The 20904-nt window shown below is 38.7% G+C and overlaps 1 protein-coding gene across 8 annotated transcripts in view; it reads left to right on the top strand.

Annotated features, from left to right (window-relative positions):
* Usp15 (ubiquitin specific peptidase 15) overlaps window positions 1-20904 on the top strand; it is a 90880-nt gene that overhangs the window by 37739 nt on the left and 32237 nt on the right. For 2 of the 8 annotated variants that reach the window (XM_021173674.2, XM_021173676.2), the window contains 2 exons: window positions 6027-6113; window positions 12592-12736. In XM_021173674.2, coding sequence (XP_021029333.1) covers window positions 6027-6113; window positions 12592-12736 — 232 coding nt within the window. Of the gene's footprint in view, window positions 1-6026; window positions 6114-12016; window positions 12285-12315; window positions 12369-12591; window positions 12737-20904 lie in introns of those variants that run through there. The other 6 variants (XM_021173675.2, XM_029482891.1, XM_029482892.1 and 3 more) reach the window with 5 other exon arrangements.

Genomic DNA, 20904 nt, shown 5'->3' with positions numbered 1-20904 from the left:
CCAGAAGGATAAAAAGAACTAGTACATAGAAGTAACTGGGCTAAAGTCTTCGTAAGTGCATGCTGGGAAATTCAGCCCACAAAGTGTACACTTGACTTTATCAGTCACTGTGCTGAGACCTCTGCATGCTTGCCTTTTCCTTCTTCCTATTGCTCAGAGTGTGTAAGACAAGGGAACAGCCAACACAAAACCTTGTGGGATAGAAATTCACAAAGGAAGCCGAGCTTGACTATGAGAACTGTGGATTTGGATGGTCAATTGTCTCAAGTCTCGTAGGTGATACACAGCAAAAGGAAGGATCACAAAGTAAATATATTTAATACTTGAAGAAATTTTAAATTTTGCTTTAAGTACTTGTTTTAGAAGAATTGGTAGAAATAATAAGTTTGTCTTATTTTGGGTTTTTCTTACTTAGTCTTTAGATTTCATAAAGTTAGAATGATTGTTTTAGTCTGTCAGAACAATTACCTCCATTTTAGCTGCTCATTAGTGTGGTGTTAGCTTTTAATGTATGTTAAATATTTAGTTAATTTGACAAGAACAAGTTGACAAGTTGTGTTTTCCTTTTGAAGTAAGAATGTAGGCTTAGTATTGAATTGCATTCATTTAATTAAGACACCATATTGGACCTAAAACCCAGATACGACAGGCATGGAACTGTTGAAGTTTAATTTCCTCTGAAGTTAGCATCAGACCTTTCTGACTTTGAAAGAGATAAATACACTGTCTTATATTACATGTAGCCTACACTGGCCAAAATTAGTTTACTGCTAGGCAAATGACTTGGTACCCAGTCAGTCCCTATGTAGTATTCCAAACATTTCCTTTGTTCTCTGTAGAAAAACCATTGGGACATGGACAGGGTAATTTTCAGATTAGGTCATAGTGAGAGCCACGTGACACTGATCACCCTCAGAAGACTGACTAACTTATAAATAACATGGCATTAACTCTAAAGTCTAGCTAGAAAGGGCTATGTGTTCAAGGTCAGCCTGGTCTACAAAGTGAGTTCCAGGACAGCCAGGGCTACACAGAGAAACCCTGTCGCGAAAAAAAAAAAAACGAGAGAGAGAGAGAGAAGAAGAGAAGAGAAAGAAAAGGCTATGTGAAATCTGGTTTAGAAGTCTAAATCAATGCATGAGCTGTGTTCATTTATCAGTAGTTCTTTAACAGCAAACTTCAACTTTATCTGTAGCCAACATTGTCCTTTTTGCTGTAATTTCCTTGATCTTTATTTAAGGACAACCTTTACCTGTGTTTTGTATCACTGCGTCCTAGACTTTGCTGCTTCTCTTACTAATTCATCTGCCTGTGCGTATGGTGCTTGTCACACTGTCCATGTAGGAGGCCCTAGTTTATCTCTGCTCCTTCTCTAGTGTCACTTTCTTACAAATACAAAAAAACCCACCACATTAGGAAACAAGGCATCAGTTTCTCCCAAGTCCCTTTTGGGCTTTTGTTCTGTTTTGTTTTGGTGGACTACCATCACTCCTTGCCTGTCTTCTAGACGTGTAGCTGTTTCCAAAGCTATCCTTAACTACCATTCACAACTTAATAAAATCCTGTTTCTCTTGTGGGGAAATCGTTCATGTTGAGTCTCTGAGACGCTCCCTGGCTTCACCGAGTCTCTGCAGTGCGCTCCTTGTATCTTTGCACGTCTTAGTAATCCTCAGACTTATGTGACACTCTTCTTTCATTCATAGTAGGCGCTCAGAGACAAGATGGTTCAGTGCTGAGCCTTTCTCATAAAGGAAGAAAAGCAAGCTAATACTGTCAGTAGTAGTAGGACTTACAGCATCACCAACATTCCTGTTTTTCCTAAAATCATGCAGGACACTACATCTATTTGAATCAGATAATTTGTTGTCTGTTTTGCATGCCTAAATCTCTATGTTCCCTGCATTGATTAAGCAGGCGCCATCAGGATCCTGGTTCCTCAGGCACACTTTACTTACCTAGCTCACCCATCTCCCTGGCTCCACCTGGGAATGGTGAGTGCTAAGCATTGCTGCTGTGTCCTGTTGTTTCTAGCCACCCAAGAACTTCTTTTATGTGAATATTATGAGTTTGTCATAATTAAAATTAAGTGTAAAATATTTATGAATATCAATATTGAACAATTATATTTTAACATCAGAACATATTCATAAAGTTAACTATTTTAAAATGAAGACACTCAGAGTAGCATTAAAACACTTTTGCAAAACTTTTTATTTGTATTCTTTTTTCATATAGTATATTCTGATCACACTTTCCCTCCTCTAATCCCCCTGACCCTCCTCCCCACCTCCCCATACACTCAGTGCCCTCCCTTCCTTTCCTTATAAAACAAGTAGACAAACAAAAGGAAAATGTATAAGAACCACACAAGACACTTACATTGGAAACCATAATATGCAAACAAAAGATTAATAAGACAGAAAAAAATGTCAAAACAGCAGTATGAGACAAAGAGTTACAAAAACACCATTACGTTCATCTTGTGTTAGCCATCTGCTACTGGGCATGGTGCCCACCCTGGGGGAGGCATCCTTAATATTCTCAGTGAGAATGTGAAGTGTCATAAGTGTCAGACAGCTAACTTCTCAGAGTTCTGTGTGCGGTGACTGACACACTGTCTGGTAGCGCACAGGCAGAGTCCATGCAGACAGGTAGTAGGAAAGGGAAGCACTTCGCGGGTAAAACAGACTTAACACAAGATTCATTGCAATATGGAAATCTGAAGGATAATCAGTGACTTGTAATCTTACACTAAGATCTATATTTAACTATGCCTTTGATCATTTGAAAAATAGTCACTAACTTATACAAGCCTTCAGAACACTGGTGTTTTATAATACAATGCTCTTGTGAACTCACACTTTAAAAAATTAGTTTTATGGGAGAAGTTTGAAATTATCAACATTATGGTTGGGAAATCAGCATTATTAGGTATCTTGCTTGAAAGTTCAGACTTTGTCACTACTAGTTAGTATTTTCATTTATTTTCTTTGGAGTACTAAGCTGCTTCTGCCTGTTTTTGAAAGAATGTCCTGTAGGTACACTTGTCTGAGGAACCACAGGCAGTCATTGATGCAGAAGTAGAATGGGTGAGGCCTAGTAACTAGTTCACACTTGGGTTCACACCAGCTGTGCAGCCTCAGCATGCAGCACATCTGCTTTATGCCGGCTTCCAGTTTGCCAGACAATATTTAAAAGAAGTGTTGTGGGCTGGAGAGAAGGCTCAGTAGTACTCAGTAGTACATCCTGTTCTTCCAGAGGACCTGAGTTTGAGGCCGTCCTAGCACCCGCTTCAGGCAACCCTCAGTTGATTAGAATCCATTTCCAAGGGATCAACAGCTCTGGCTTCTGCTACTTCAGGGACCTGCACTTGGGTGCACACATATCCAAGTACCTACTACAGCCCAGTAAACGTCATTTTCAAGTGCCTTTTTGGTATTTTTAATGGGGTCAAGGAAGATAAACTTGTCAAACCGTGTTTTTCTTTTTAACATACTGACGTTATTTCCACAGGTTTCCAAGATCAAATCTCCCAAGCCTTCAGTCTGTACCCATGGCCCTGAGTCATCTCTCTTTTCATAGTACCAGTCGAACTATTTCTACATTGAATCTCATCCCTTTCCCACTCAGGATTGTTCCAGTCTTTGTCACACCCACTCCCATCTTCCAGACCTTTTCTCATGCGTGCCACAAGGTCTATTGTGAAGTGTTAGGAACAAGGTTCAGAGTGGTAAAGACTGCAGTATGGTGGTGTGGTCTAATTCATCCCCATGTGCCAGGAGTTTGATCAACATTGACTTTGAATATATCAATCCAGAAAAAGCTATCAAATAACATTCTGTTGTCTCACGTCATATGCCACACCAGTCTGTTGGGTCTTCATGCACACTGCTCTGAGAACTCCCTCTTTTGCTCCACTTTGTTAAGCCCACCCGTTATTGAGTCCCCTCTGCTGCCTTGATGGTTTCCTGTTCTATATGCTCTTCACCACTGTGTTTCTCTCTCTCCCCTCATAAGTAATCTTACTAGAATGCAAATCTGATTACATTGATGATCCTCATTAAAATCTGTAATGTTCCATCAGTTGGGTGACATTTTGATTCCTTCAAAGGCTCCTTATTATCATCCCTGTCTTAGCACCTCCTCCTCTTACCACCATAGACCTATGTCAGCCAGGGACGATTTACTATTAGTTCTCTAAAGGAAATTGTGTCTACAATCCCACACATTTACATATGCTGTTTTCTTCCTACTTTGAATACTCCTAATTCCTGCATCATTTTTCCAGTTGCTTCCTGTACACCTACAGAATTTCTCATTAGACGTTATTAAAGCACTTAGTGGTCTACATCTATTTTGCTTACATCATTTCTCGCCCACTAGATCGCAAGCTTGAGATCAGGGGCTCTATCTTCTTATATTCTCAGACGCACTAAAAACAAAGCACGCAGTAGTCATTTGATTAGTGTTATAAGTTCAGCTACTCATCAAGAGGAAAAGCTCTGGACAGGCAAGAAATGTCTATGTAAATATATGTCTCCGCTCAAATGGAGACCATAACATGGAAGGGAGTTTTGGACCATACTACTGAACTGAGTTTTGAAAATTAATATATTCAATTCATTGCTGCAACTCCTACTCTAATCCCATTAGATTGTTCTCCCTACATAAAAATGTTTAACAAGTGGCCAGTATAGTGGTATGCACCTTCAGTCCCTGGCCTGGGGCAGCAGAGACAGGTGGATGCTGAGATCGAGGCCAGCCAGTTCAAGGCTACATACTGAAACCCTATCTCAAAAAGCAAACAAACAAAAGACTTTAATTATCAAAGGCAAAGATTTCTGTTTATTAATATAACTAGCTAAAATGTTAATGGCATTAAAGCTTTAAAATGTTTACCGTATTTTCTCTTAAAACTCAGCAGACTGTATCTTCTATTTTAGCTTAGCACAGTAAAATATTATCCTGTGAAGGGCCTCCTGTTGGAAAGGCACCTAACATAATCCATCAATAAGCGATTTTCAGCGAGAAGAATCTCCTTCACAAAGAAAGGCAATTTTTACTAGTAGTTTTTAAATGTTTGCACTTTAAATTTTTTTCTTATATTTAAGAAATTTCATTGCCTGCCATTTATTTCATATAATATATGTTTGTAAAAAGACTAAACATAAATTTTGTACATTATATTGTCCTGCCTATTTGGTACCCACGTGGAAGAGATTCAGAGTCTGTCTGTCCCTTTGGACCTTGTTTAGGATTTGTGACTGAGGGAGCACTGCTCGGGTCCACAGTCACCAGCTAGATTTACACAGCAAATAGGAATGGTTTACAGAACTCAAGGAAAACTGAGTCCTCAGACACCTTTATGTACTTTAGTTATCTGTTTGAAATAAATTTATTGATTTTTCTGTCTTTAAAGTACATTTACTATCTAAAGGCCATTCATGTTAGAGATTAACACCCTCACCACAAGAGGATTCTGAATTAATGAAGTGTGTATCATGTAGTCAAGTAGATATATGTTCTTGAGTTTTTCTGGAGACAGTTTTGCCCTAACACTGTTTCCTGGGATTATGTTTGGAGTTCTCCTTTGCTCTTTGCAAGTGACATCAGGATTTATGAGTCAGTGACATTGTCTGAGGCCTGGCTGGGTCAGCACTGTGTGTATCTACAGTGCCCTGGTACCCACAGAGGAAGTAAATAGCCTCACCCCTGTACCTGCACAGACGCTGGCTGTAAAGTGCTAGGAACTGTTACCCTGAGAAGTGGTATGTTGAGTTAGTAGATTTATAAGAATAGCAGCAAGTTTTATAATTTCACTTGAAAAAGTTCCCTTTATACCATTATATTTCAAAGGAAAAATACATTGAAAATTAAAAACCAAATGATATTATAATTAGTTTGACCATAAAATCTGTTTTCCAGTATTCATTTACTATAAACATTGTCATCTGTTTCTTTTCTTTATTTCATAATTTTATAAATTTTCATTTTTTATCTAATTTGACATTTTCATATTTTTAAAGGTCCCCAGGTGCATCCAATTTTTCAACTTTACCAAAGATCTCTCCTTCATCTCTATCAAATAATTATAACAACATCAACAACAGAAAGTAAGCACTGAATCTTAAAACCTCTTTGTTTAATTGGTTGGCAAAACAATCTCTCATATCCAAAGTTAGGGTCAAAGTCTTCGTGAATCAAAATTTGCTTTCCTTTAAATTGCTGATAGTTCTTTCAAGAGTCACTTTACAAGAAATAAAACACTTTTTAAAAACTACTTGACTTAATAAAGAATAGTATAATAGCTGACTGAAAAAATAAAATGAACTTTCATTTTAGAAATTTTCATTTTAAATTTTAGAATTTTGTATTCTAAAATTTAGATTCTAACTGTTGAAATTTTTATAGGATTTTCTTACTGCTCAAGGACAAATCTAACTCTCATGTGCCATCTTAGTCTAGTTAATCACCCATAATAAAGGATGTGCCAGTGAGTCTTACCCGGAAAGCAGATACCGTGGAAAAAGCACTCTTTTTAAATATTAACTGTTAAGTGATACTTAGAATTATGCAGTTTGTGAAAATATGTAGTTGGCTTCATTGTATTTTAAAAGGTTGAAAGTCACGTGGACCTTCCTGTACCATGTGAACTGTATGTACGCTGAACTCAGGTTCTCAGGCTTGCTTGCATGCTAAACAGTTGACATCCTGAGCCATTTTACTGGCAAAACATGACATTTTCATTTTACTGGGAAAAAGAAAAAAAAAATTAATTGTGATTTGTTCAACCCAGTGTGAGAACTCTGGGTTCTCTGTCCAAAAAGACCACCCATCTTTATTAGTGGGTGTGATGTGTGCCCTGTGGTCCATGTTACTTTAACACTTCAGATGGCTTAACTCGTTAGTGCACTTCTCAAATGGCATCACATTTATAAATTTGAAAACACTAAAGCAGTTTGTGAAGTACTCGTAAATCAAGCAGTAATTCTGCTTACCATCTTAGCCTCCCTGTTAACATCCTTATGTTCTATAGGAACTTGCTAAATACAGTGCTTCTGACATGTCTGGGTTTTAAGTAGATGATAGTAGCTAAGATGGTTTTAAAGGGAAGGCTAATGAGGAGGGTTAGATCTGACATAGTAGAAACCCAGGCATGTGAACTGCACAGTCCTCCAAAGAGTGCACATGCAGGCCAGTGGCTCAGCGCCCCAGAGCCCCCTGGAAAGGAACTGCAAGACTGCAGTCTTCTGCATGGCTTCTCTGTTGAACTTCTAATCCAAGATTAATCAAGCATTTAAAAGAAGGGAAAGAAATTAAAAAAGAAAATCTTTTTTTTTTTTATGGATAAACATCACATTTGTAAAGGTAAGACATTTTCTGAATCAGAAAACTAAATAATATAAATGGGTAATAAAAGGGATTGAGTGTAAGTATTTTACATTGCCAAACTTCCCACTAATTAATGTTGTAAACTAAAACCATAAAAATGAAACTATAAAATCTGTTCCTGTAAGGCTTTTTCTGAGTGGCTGGAATATTAACACACCTTTTTAGTGATGTTTCCCAACTCAAGCAATCTTAAAACATAACTTCATTTCATAATTCACAAAAAAGTACTCACTATTAGCGTTGTACTGCCGTGCAGTAGAGAAGCATGGGCAGTGTGTCTGTTCAGATGCTGTGTTGACTTCTCCTCCATGTAAACATTCATACCAGCACAAAAGACTGTCCAACCCAGCTTAGGTTTTCTTTTATTTTAATTCATCAAAATTACTTTTTGTAGGGGATAAAATTTTGTTTATACCAGTTGCAGATGGTTTCCACGTTTGCTATAAAATAGGTAAATTTCAGGTGTGCTGTGCCCTTACACTTGTTTCAGCAGGATACAGTGGTATTTACTAACAGACTGTATTTTGGCTAGAGTCATTGTGTGGGTGTATGTGGTCTCTTGGTTTTCTGTTTTTGTCTTAATTTTTTTTTCTTCATAAAATAAAAGTATCCTAGTGTACTCTAGTCTCAGAACCTCTGAAAGAAGAAACGCCTGAGGGGAACTGGAGGTGATTTTAGGGACCTGTAACAGAAGCTACTTCCTGAGCCTCTGGGGACCTTTGTGAGCTTGAAAGGAACTTGGATGCATCATTTACCTTTCTGAGTGACAGACAGAATTTAGAGGGGTGTGTGTGTGTGTGTGTGTGTACTGTGTGTGTCTGTGTGTTGTAATTTGAATTAATATTATACTTAATGACTATTTTACATAAGGCTATCTCTTGATTTTCATTTGAGTTGAAATAAGTAGGAGGCAAAGACTTTGAGATGGAAATGGTGCAGTTTCAGTAAGAGTTGGGTAACAAGCTCGTGACCTCTCGGTAATGTACAGTCTTACAACTTGATATATGTGTCTACAGATTTAAACTGTAGGTTAGAATCTATAGTGTGTTAGAAAGTGCAGATATGGTATATAGTAAGAACAGCAGATAAGATTGTATAAAACATTTACAAGTCCAGAAATAAAACTGCTATTGTAAATGTGATAAAGAACACATACACTTATTTAATTTTTAAAATCTTTTTTTATTTAAAATATTGTGAAGCATCTGTTTTTAGAGTGCACTTCATTTACCCTATACAGCAATGTTACCTCTTAGATGATAAAATATCTCTGCCTTTATTATAACTTATAAATGATTTTTAAATCTGCCAATTTTTTAAACTGTTAAATTGTTTTATTACCTTATTTTTCTACACTACTGTATTTGATATATTGCTAACATTGTTACTCAAGGTATTTTAATGATCTACTGTTTAGATTTTAACACTCTGTGTCAAAGTAGGTGTTTTGTTAATTTTATTCAATCTCCTTTGAAATGAAATGATGCCCTGTATGAGATTACGTCATAGAAGTAATGGTAGATTTTATAGACATATAGGACTTGTCATCTGTTTTTGCTAAATATCCTGGTTGAACACATTTTCATTAATTGCAGAGTAAGCTTGGTCATATGTTTACAGTGTCAAACAGTAATACTGATTGAAAATTCAATCTGAAAGTTATATTAAGAAGTCAGATTCCGCCGGGCATGGTGGCACGCGCCTTTAATCCCAGCACTCGGGAGGTAGAGGCAGGCAGATCTCTGAGTTCGAGGCCAGCCTGCTGTACAGAGTGAGTTCCAGGACAGCCAGAGCTATACAGAGAAACCCTGTCTCAAAAAAAACCAAAACAAAACAAACAAAAAAAAAGTCAGATTCCATTTAAAACTTTCCATTTTCATGTATTAAAGAGAGTTTACAATACAGAGTTATTTAACACAGTTTACTTGTTTGGGTTTGTTTTTTCGTTTTGTTTTGTTTTGTTTTCTTGAGACAGGGTTTTTTTGTGTAGCCCTGGCTGTCCTGGAACTTGCTCTGTAGACCAGGCTGGCCTCAAACTCAGAGATTTTTTTTTTTTTTTTTTTTTTAGTTTTTTTCGAGACAGGGTTTCTCTGTGTAGCCCTGGCTGTCCTGGAACTCACTTTGTAGACCAGGCTGGCCTCGAACTCAGAAATCCGCCTGCCTCTGCCTCCCGAGTGCTGGGATTAAAGGCGTGCGCCACCACGCCCGGCTCAGAGATCTTTCTGACCCTGCCTCCTGAATGCTGGGATTAGAGCCATGCACCAACACTGCCCAGCCTAACACAATATACTTTTAAAACTCCTATTAATATTTCTGTAAATTGAATTTTCCAAAGTAGCATATGCTTCAGAGATGATGACTCGGTTCTCGTCATGAGCAAAGAGAAAGCACGTGGCGACTCAGAGGGCAGGAGAGCTTTTTAAGTCCCTGTATGGCAGCTGTTAGCTTCTGTACTTTCCCTGACAAGCTTTAAAGTGGAATATAAATCAGAAGAGGGTACAAGCTAAGTGTTTGGAATTCATTGACTTTCAGTATCATCTTTGAGCAGATGACTGTCTTCATCTTTGCATATTTAAGCCAAAGAAAGTGTAGACACTGCTTAAAAGATTCTGATTTTAAAACAACGAGAAAACTACTTTGCTCATAAGTGTTTCCCATTTCTGAGTAAGTAAAAATTTCAGCCCATCAAAATAGTCTGTTTTACTTTTAGCATAAGACTGTTATTATCATTCTAATGAATAAAAAATTTCCAGCATCTGTGACCTGTAAGGAAAGACTGCGCTCGCTCTTGCCCCCTCCTCCCCTCCCCCGCACCCCTCCCCCTCTCTTCCTTCTAGGATAAGCTTGTAAGTGCGCTTTCATTGCTGTGGCTACTTAAACTTCACTATTGTTTCACAGCCAGGGCGTATCTGTTTTTCTTTCTCTGTCATGTGTAGAAATGTGCACAAATACTGGCCTTTTAAAAACTGTAGAGAAGATCTTGATTTTAATTAAATTCTGGTGATGATACATTAAATTGCCACCATGTACCTAGCAAGCTTTTAGTTACTAGGACTAGAAAGCAGGGCTAATAAGGCCAGCCATTTTACAAAGAAGAAACTTGATGGCAGGCTCTGTGTCCGCTTTATAATCAAGTTTGAAACAAACAGCTACAAGTCCTGCACTGTGAATTTGATTTCATCAAGCTTGCGTTTCTCTTGACCTTGATATTTTCATTTAATCTTTGAGTTAGATCCCTTTTAGGAAGACTGGAAGCTGACATTCATTCATTCATTTATTTATTTATTTATAAATAATTTATAAATTATTTCAGTAATTTTTAACTGAAAGAATCGGCATAGTCTCATTAAAAACTGGCTCAGCAGGATGATCTTATTGGATTGTATCAGAGGAAACTTACAGGGTGAACAGGCTGAAACCAACCCTCACCTGAATCAGCTGGGAGGATGGAAGTGGGGAATGGGAAAGAGAAAGCAGCAGAAGAGAGGAAAGTCCTTTACAGAAGGCCTGAGACAGCCCTGACTGGCAGGGCAAGCACACTGAGGAATGAGGACTGTGTCAGGAGAGGAGGGAGAGAAGGGAGGGGAAGACGTGAACATAGAGAAGGAGAAAGAGGTCAGGGGCTCTTAGGCTTGACATTGAAGATCTGTAAGCAACTGCATCAAAGCTCTTAGGACAGGGAAGGGCAGTAGTATGTTTTTGTAACCTTGTAACCTTAAGGGAAGTTTAGAATGGCATGTTTCCATTCTGGACCAGAGATAAAGCTCAGATCCAATTCTGTTGACTAAAGAACTGACAAAGAAGATTTAAAAGGAATGAAAGAAAGCAAATGGAATAAATACAGAGTAGCCATGCTTTGCTGGGAGAGCGCATTCCTAGAAAGTGCCTCAGCCAAGCTCGGAGTGATGTTCCAGTGCTAGAGACAGGACTTGGGATTGTGTTCTGTCTTAAACTTAGTGTGGTATGGTGACAGTGCTCCAGCACCTGAGGGCAGGAGTTAAAGGGTCTGTGCTTGATGATGTCCAGCTGCAGGCTGTCTGTCTGACACACTGCCTGCCACCTGTCGTCTCTTAGGCTGACTTGTTCTGACTTCTGTATTACCTGTTTGGTACGGTGTGTGTATGTTTACTAAAATGCTTTTAGAATAAGCAGTGATATAGTTCATATAAACCATTATAATATCCTAATGAGAGTATAATTATGGAACAATAAAATGAAATATTTTATTTTGAAATGAGCTATCAAAAATAAACTATAACCAGTCAGTATTACTAGTTATTGGTTTACTATACTTGTAAAACTGCATTTTACTTACATCAACATTTACTTTTAGCCCCTGACTTTGATTTGTGTTCAAGTTCGGCCTAAGGAATAAAAGAATCTTAAAAGTCTGATATTTTAAAACAGCTCTAAAGAATCTCTTATAAATATTCTTATAAAACAGTCAGTCCCTAAAAAAATTAAGAATTCACCTTTTCACAAAATTATTATATGTAAAAATAAGATTTAGCCTATTGACTTAATTATTTCTAAAATTATTTTGATTTGCTAAATTTTAGATTATAGAGAGATTTAAAACAGTTTTTGAGTTGATAAAGTTAAAGCACGGTATTGCAGCAACTGGAAGAAAGGGCACTCAGGGTCTCCTGGCACACAGTCCCTTCAGTGTTCCTGATCAGGAATGTTCTCTGCATCAGTGCTGACTTTGCTAGCGGAGCATAGAAGCTATAAATAGAACTTTCAGTGCATCTCAACAGTGACATCACAGTGGCTTTGGGCTTCTCAGTGCTCATCTGTAACTAAAGCCCAACTCTTCCTGCCCCTGCAGTCCTCACCCTTATACTAGCAGACTACTTCACAAGGGACATCAATGAGATGATTGATTGCTGCAGGTGGTGTCTAAAATCTGACTGCTTTAATTTTGATGGAGCGATGCAGACTGGAGCAAGCCGTGATGCTCCTCCCATTACCGCAGGGTAGAATGATATAATAGGGGGGCTATTGAGTAGTTAATGTGCTAGGATAAAGAATACCATAACTAAGGTTTCTTTGAAAATGCTATCTTAAAAAGTAATAGTTGAGTGTTCAGGAAAAGACATTTAATGATTAACTACATATCTGATGAATAGATTTAAAGTACTCTTTATTGTAACTATATTGTGATGTAATTGGCCACATTTTTGTAATTTTTTCTTCCAGTGTGAAAAACTCAAATTATTGTCTCCCGTCATATACTGCTTATAAGAACTATGATTATTCAGAACCTGGAAGAAACAATGAACAGCCAGGCCTGTGTGGCTTAAGTAACTTGGGAAATACGTGTTTCATGAACTCAGCCATTCAGGTAGGTCTTTCCAAGCAGAGGGAAACTTGTGCTCATGGAAGCTCTGCTACTGAAAGAACAGAGTTATTTTGTCTTTGTCTTTTCATGTTAGTACCAGAACATCATGTGTTTTGACAGTTTGTAATTTGTGGGATATTTAGGCATGTGCGTCTGCTGGAATTAGGATGTTATTCTGCCACTCAGGTCGTGTGGTTTATTGCTGCGTTCAGACTGATTGTTACTTCATGCAAAACATCACTTCAAGCAGGAACTGTAATTCCCAAAGTAGAAGCAATGACACTTCTCCTTTATTCAATAGAACTCTGTTGCTTAAAACCCTTAACTAGGGCTTGATATTTAAGAATGAGACATGTTACAACCACTTTCTCTTCCAGAGCTTTTTTTGGGTGTACAAGAAAGATTACTGCTTTCTTCCCATGTCTCCTGTGGAGCTTTTCATTGTGTTGTGTTCTGTGTGGCCTTCCATATTTGTTAGATATTTATGTCTCTTAATTCTGAGGTAATGAAAGAAATGTATATTAAGGCTGCTATCCTATATATATATTAGAGCAGGTTGCTCCATTTCCTATTATAGATAAAATTATGTGTTTTTAAAAGCCCGAAGGAAGGCTAGACTCAGGTACAGAGCATGGCTGGTGGATTACCACAAACAGCGTGGCTTTGTCATCTAGACATTGTCATCAGTTAGCTGAGTCCTAACTTAATTAACCCTTCTCTTCGCAGCTTCTCAGCCAATTAAAGTGTAGCTGATGTATCTAAGCCGGGAGTAGGCAATAAACTGGAGGGGACAGGGACACAGGTAGTTTCTTAGTGGGACCACTCAGGAAATACCGTGTGTCAGGCAGAGACGGCATAAATTAAACTGTTTGGGAATGAGCAATTCAAGGACTCTTAGTGTCTGGACATTATTTAACAAGATATTACCCTCATAGTTGCTTAGGAAGCAGTAAAACAATGGGCACTGAGCTCCCAGAGGAGAGCAGAGGAAAGCAAGCTGGCTCCCTCTGAAGGTTGTGTGCTGGAGGCGAGTTCTAATACTGCAGTGGAGGAGACTTACCTGTGTTTATCTCACAAAGACCTAGTGTCTGAAGAAGATACAGTTGACATGCTTACAGCTGCTGTTTCTATCATGTATTCTTTAGAGAATCATATTGTAGAACTGCGGTAATGTGCCCCTGACAGCAGCGCTCCTTTGCCTTACTCCATAGCTTTGGATACGATTGGTCTTGAGGACTTCCTTTTCGTTGTTGTGATGATACAAATCTCAAAGGCCCACTTTAACATGGAACTTTGTAATTTTGTTAGTTACTGAGTTTTGCATTGTTCTAGGGACTGCTCCAGTACTTCACACATAGTGGGCAAGTGCTTTACCACTGCTGACCTTGGCCCTCTGTTAGTTTTTGAGAGAAGATCCAGGTTGGCCTTAACCTCACTCAGATTGCCAGGTAGCTGGGATTTATTACAGGCCTTTTCCAACTTTATATTTTAAAATAATTATTCTGCCCATCAAAGAAAGAAAGAAAAATTGTCATTCCTGAGACATAAGAAACTTGAAAACAATAGTTTCAGATCTTTTAAGAAAATAATTATTTCTGACAACCTAAGAATTCAGTTACTCCAGTCCTTCTACAAAAACTTGGAAAACAGCGGTTATCAGAACCACCTGTAAGACAGTCCACACAGTCAGAGCCTTTCTCAAGCCAGGCAATCACTGTGCAAATGTGTGCAGGGTGTGGTCACGTTGTCCTCTCTGGATTCTGGCTTCACAGACATGTTGAGGAAGGAGAGCCCCACAGGTGGTTTAGGAAACACTGTGCCTGTAGTGTACTCTTGGGAGAATTTAGTACACACAACATAGAGAAGAAAGTGTGCCTCTAAAACAACATCCTGCCGTTGTGTGGCTCCCACAATGCTGGTTTCTTGTCCTGAACATAAGTCTTTGTTTCAGCTGAGGAGAAAGAACGGAACTTGCCTGCCCTGTCCTGTTGTCCAGCGCATTTCTCTAGAACCAGTGTTCTTATTAAATGTCTTTCTGTGTCATGAGAGTGACACACTGTGATAGATCCTAGTAGAAACAATATTCCAAAGAATGATGAATAAGTTCATCAGATTGTAAAATACAGACTGTATGTATGACATGGCTGACACGGTCAGCAGTGATTTTAAAATCTAGTCAACCTTCTGTATCTGTGGGTTCTGGATCCACAGACTCAGCCAACTACAGACAAAAACTATTTCTAACTTGCATATGAAGTTGGCATTATTTTTGTCTTTATCCCTGGAACAGACCGTGCAGCGGCTGAGCAGCCTGGTTAAGTGATAGAAGGACGGTTAAGTGATAGAAGGACGGAAACTCACAGAGGCTGCAGGAGAAGGAATAAGTTAATGCAGAATACCGTCTCATGTGAAGGACTTGAGCAGCCCCAGGTTTTAGCATCCCTGGATATTTAAGAGCTGACTTACTGAGGAGTCGGAATGGTCACATCTGTTAGCAGCACTTCTCACGATCAGTAGACTGAAGCAGCCTGATTTTTTTTTTTAAGTTATTTTAATGTAGGAAAATTTTGCCTCTAAATTTTTTCACATTAATTTATTTATATATGTGTGTGAGTGCACATGTGCATACACAAGAGAACAACTTGAGAGTCAGCTCTCTCCTTCTGCCATGTGGTTCCAAGGGATTGAACTAAAGTCCCCAAGCTTGGTGGCAGGTGCTCTCACTTGCTATGCCATCTCACCAGACCCCATTGTATGATTTGTGTGGGAAGTTAGAGAACAATGAAATTTAACTTATTTCTGTAATATAAAAATGGTATTTAAACTAACCACCTTTACCAAATAAATGCTTTTCAGCATCAACTCATTTTTAGGGAAGGTTTTAAATTTCAGACTTAGATTCCGTTTTTCTTTTAAAAGTAAAACATAGTTGCCTCATATTTCCCTTTTCCTCCTTCCAGTCCCTCCCACAACAACCCCCCACTCCCTCGTAAGTTATAGCCTTCTTTTCTGTGTTACTGCAACCGAAACATGTAAACAAATCATAACGACAACTTGCTCAGTCTGTGGAGTGTGACTTGTGTCTGTATGATTCCTGGGCCATCTGCTTGGCAGTGATGACCAGTTAGAGGTCATCCGTGAACGAGACTGTCTTCCCACTCTCTACCCTCCTTCGGTGCTCCGAGCTCTTTGTGTAGATCTGAGGGTCTGTGAAATTTCTTCCTGCCATATTAGCATGTCTTTTAGTCGTTGTTCACATCAGGCTTAGGCCGCCCTGTCAACAAGGTGTCTTGGGTGACGCTTCCCTGTCCTTTCTAGGGGACACAAACTGAGCAGCTCCCCCAGGTTCTCTGCTCTGTCTTTTCTCCCCCTCGCCTACAGTCAGCCCTATAGTCTGTAGTAATTTAGTGCACCCTAGTTTCATCAGATAATCACTCTAAAGTGTGATAGATCACATTGGTAAACTCTTGGAAGAATGAGAAGTGTACTGAGCCCATCATCGTCCTCTGTCTTTTGCTGATTTCCTTTAACTGGCGCTATTTCAGCTCTAATTGGTTCAGCATTGCTTGTGGACAGTTTTTAAGCCCTTACTTCTCTCCCCTCCCACCCCCCGCCCCCAACACACACTTTGTTCTTGACCCTGTCTTCTTTCTCTTTTTTAATATCAAAAAGCAGCTTGTGGATGTGCACTTTACACAAAGCCAGCTTTGTGTAAAGTTCAGGATTCTTTGCAGTTTATGTACAAACCGTATACTAAATAATATCAACCACTGTTTTACAGTGGCTTAAAAAACCTATAGTTTGGAGCAATAAAAGGGTTAATGAATTGTTTACTGGAACCACAGTTCAGTGACTATCTTCAAATGAATTACAAGCTCTCAAATTAAGCCATAGAGAGACATTGCCAGTCCAAGGTTGAATTGGGTCATCAACTAATAGTGCCAGGTGTTGTCTGTATGCTACAAGGTGTTGTCCATGCCATTTTCATGTCCTAGCTTCCTCTCCAGACAGGTCAGTCAGTTAGGTCCAAGTAGCCCTGTGTGACTACTAAGGAAACAGACAAAGGGAGTTTGCACGACTGAGATTAATAAGTGAGTTAAACAGAATTGTTACACAGAATATTCTGAGATAACATCGTCTTTCAAAATTATGCTAATCAGAGGCTAAAGAAATGGCCAAGCCGTTAAGTGTACTTGCCAGGTTTGGCTCCCATGACCCACACGGAGACTCACAACTATCCTTATGTCCAGTTCAGGGAATCCAACACTCCCTGCGAGGTCTGCAGGCAAAGTAAAATAAAATTTTCATTCACATAAAATAAAAAATAAATATTTTTTAAATGATGCTAATCAACTAACAAATTTTCATTTTGTTATGGTAAACTATAATAACAAAATTGACTATTTTAACTATAAAATTTTTACTATAAAATTAAAAGTATTCACATTCTTTTGTTTTGTTTTGTTTTGGTTTGGTTTGTTTTTCGAGACAGGGTTTCTCTGTGTAGCCCTGGCTGTCCTGGAGCTCACTTTGTAGACCAGGCTGGCCTAGAACTCAGAAATCCACCTGCCTCTGTCTCCCAAGTGCTGGGATTAAAGGCGTGTGCCACCTCACCTGGCAGGTACTCACATTCTTGTGTAACCATTATAAACATATTTGTGACACATGAATGGGCCATAAAATTCATAGTAATTTCATAATATAGCATAATATAGTTTTAAGTCATCAGAGCAGTTTCCTTAAAAGTTATATGCGCACATGATGGTTTGATCAGAAGCATGGTCGAAATAGTTCACACATTCCCTTGGGATTTCATTCTTATATCATTGCTATTTTTATTCCATTTATGATAAAATCAGTGTCTTAGATTTATATAATCACACGTATGAAGTCCTAGTTGTCAATAGTTTGTGAATATATCTGTTTATGTTTGTCAGGTATATAATTAAAATCAATTTTCCTATAATTTTTCAAAAACCAAAAGTTATTCATTCTGATCATTATGTTCAGAATATTATGTTACCAAATGTAGTTTTCAGGTAAGCTACATTTGTGATGTCATTTGTTAATTTACTCTGCATATATTTAAGTCCTACTGAGCATCTTTCACTCTGAGAGGTACTAATTATACTGTGGCAACGCAGTTTGTTTCTGTCAGGTTTAGAGTGTACAGTAGGGGGAACATGGGGGGGGGTGGAATGTGGTTGTAACGATTCTCAGGCATTCACATTTGAGCTATGACCAAGCAACGGGGGTGACATAGGCATATGTGAGTTCAAGTTAGATGCAGTAAAAACATGTCTCAAGCCCCTGAAGTTCATCAGGTGTGGGGAGGACATGGGAGCACTGAGGAGTAATAAGTGAGGTTTGTGAGGACAGAATGAGCTGAACAAAAGATAGAAAGCCAAGTCACCAGAATTTACCTGTGAATGTGTTCTGGAGCTCCTGAGAGTTTCAGGCTGCCACGTCTCATTTCTTCGCTGCTTTCATTGTTTCTACCCTCAGTCCTGTCTGTAAAGAAAGCAGAGTTCCTCTCAAGCCTAAGGAAACTTCCCTGCTACTCTGGCCTGTAACAGTGCCTTGTCAGCTTGCCAAGCTCTGGGCACTAGGAGGGATGTGTATTGGGTAAAGTACTTGCCATGCAAGTTTGAGGACTTGAGTTTGAATTCCCAGGCACCCAAGGATAAAGCCAAGCATGCAATACCAGTGTGGAAAAGGAAGTAGAAGAGGATCCAGGGGTTGTCTGTCTCAAAAGATAAGATGGAAAGCAACAGAGGAATACACCAGACCTGCACCTCAGGCCTCCACAAATGTGTCTGATCGTGTGTGCATGCACATACATTCATACAACATTGCCCATCCTCAGAACAATGCAGAGTCCTATATTATCTAAGCTGGTGCATTATAGCCCACCATTTTATGAGTCTACTTTATCAGAAATGACTCATTGTGTGTTTCCGTGTCTGTGTCTATGATAATCTTTCTCTGAGTGTCTGCATCTTTACCCTTTAACTTTGGTAGGTCTCTAGTAGCTGAAGGCCCTACCTGTAGAAAAGAGCACTGCTTTCCTGCATTGTGACAAGCTGATGTGCTCATTTGTATTTGAGAGGGCTTTGTTCCTCTCTCGTCCTGCTCCTAGCTCACCTACACATACAGCATAAATAAAAAAGGGTAGGTTTTTTTTTTAATGCAGCTATTTTTAGTTACCATATATCCCTATTACCTGGAATAACATCACACATATATCGCAGTCTTATTTATAATAGCCAGAAGCTGGAAAGAACCCAGATGTCCTTCAGAGGAATTGGATACAAAAAATGTGGTACATTTACGCAATAGAGTACTTCTTAGCGATTAAAAACAATGAAGTCATGAAATTCTTAGGCAAATGGATTGAATTAGAAAATATCATCCTGAATGAGGTAACCCAATCACAAAAGAACACACATGGTATGCACTCACTGATAAGTGGATATTAGCCCAAAAGCTCGGAATACAATTCACAGACCATATGAAGCTCAAGAAGAAGGAAGACCAAAGTATAGATGCCAGAGCCTGACAAATACAGAGGCAGATGCTTGCAGGCAACCACTGGACTGAACACGGGGTCCCCAATGGAGGAGTTGGAGAAGGGCCTAAAGGAACTGAGGCTTGCAATCCATAGGAAGAACAACAATATCAACCAACCAGAGCTTCCAGGGACTAAACCACCAACCAAAGAGTACACATGGAGGGAGCCATGGCTCCAGCAGCATATGTAGCAGAGGATGGCCTTGTTGGACATCAGTGGGAGGAGACACCCTTGGTCCTGTGAAGGCTCAATGCCCCAGTGCAGAGGAATGCCAGGGCGGGGAGACAGGAGTGGGGGAACACCCTCATAGAAGCAGGGAGAGGGAGGATGAGATAGGGGGATTCCGGGAAGGCGGGAGGGCAGAGAAAGGGCATAACATTTGAAATGTAAATAAATATCTAATTTTTAAAAACACATATATAGAAAACTCTAAGGATAAAAGGAGTCTTAAGTGTCTGTAGTTTGTCTTGTGCACTATCGTACTGAATATTAACATTGTGAGTTCATAGTGGAAAAGAGGGCAAGACTTGAGTGAGGGAAGATTATGAATTATAGATGTTTCTTTCATGGTGCTTTATGAAACATACAAATAAATACATTATACGTAGCCAGATATTCTTGTTTGGGAGTATAGGTCAAAAACCTTGATGGAGGAAGGAAAATGTGTGTAGACAGGAAGCTATTGTATCTAAAGAGATCATCTTTAAAAGCCCTACAGTATTTATACAGAGGACAGACACTTTTGTTTGGTAGGAGAAAAAAAAAAGAATTGTGAATGCAAATATTTTCTAGGTTTTGTAATGAGCTCTTTTATCTCTGAAAAACAGCATTCAATCATTTGCAGAGAACTAGAAGATTGGGGGCTTAGTCGAGATGAGGCAGCACTGATTTGGAGTGGAATTCATTTGTTCACTTGAAGTTTTTCCCCCAGAATTTAGTTATATGGTACATGAGACAATTGACTAAATGAATCTAGAAAAAAATGAGCAAAGTTCAACTGAGAAGAGGGTGAAGCAACTAAGAAAAATAAACTAATTGTTTTTGTTATTTATCTGCTCAAAAAATATTCATTGAGTATTTATTCTAGACATTACTAATACAGAATTCAAAGACACTGCCTATCTCTAGGAGTTCATGGTCTGGTGAATGTATGGTCTTATGAATACCTAAGATATATTAAAATATATGATATGCATAATGTTTTGAGAAAGAAGAAAAGAAAGCCATCAGAAAATAAGTGTCATGAGGAAGTGGGTATTTTGTTGCTTTTTTTAAATACTTTATTACTGCCATGCACTTGTTAGGCGCATGTTCCAGCACACTTGAGCAGACGTTGCCTTTTGAATTAATTTTCATTTTATTTGGTAGAGAACAGTACATCTTGATTCAGGTTATCCATAGTATGATACTATAGCAGAGAATTACCAGACTTACAGACTATATGTTATATTTCATGTCTTATTTCCATTTTTTTCTCCATAGAAATCTCTGTGACAGAATCCTACGTCACCACAGCAAAAGCATACCAACTCATACACTTAATACATGTATTAGAGCCCTCCATGCTAATGATACTTTGTTACACTTAATAATTACATTA

Source organism: Mus caroli, chromosome 10 (genome assembly GCF_900094665.2).
Source record: "Mus caroli chromosome 10, CAROLI_EIJ_v1.1, whole genome shotgun sequence".
Taxonomy (NCBI): Eukaryota; Metazoa; Chordata; class Mammalia; order Rodentia; family Muridae; genus Mus; species Mus caroli.
The sequence above is the reverse complement of the archived record's forward strand: the minus strand, read 5'-3'. Positions and strand labels throughout refer to the sequence as shown.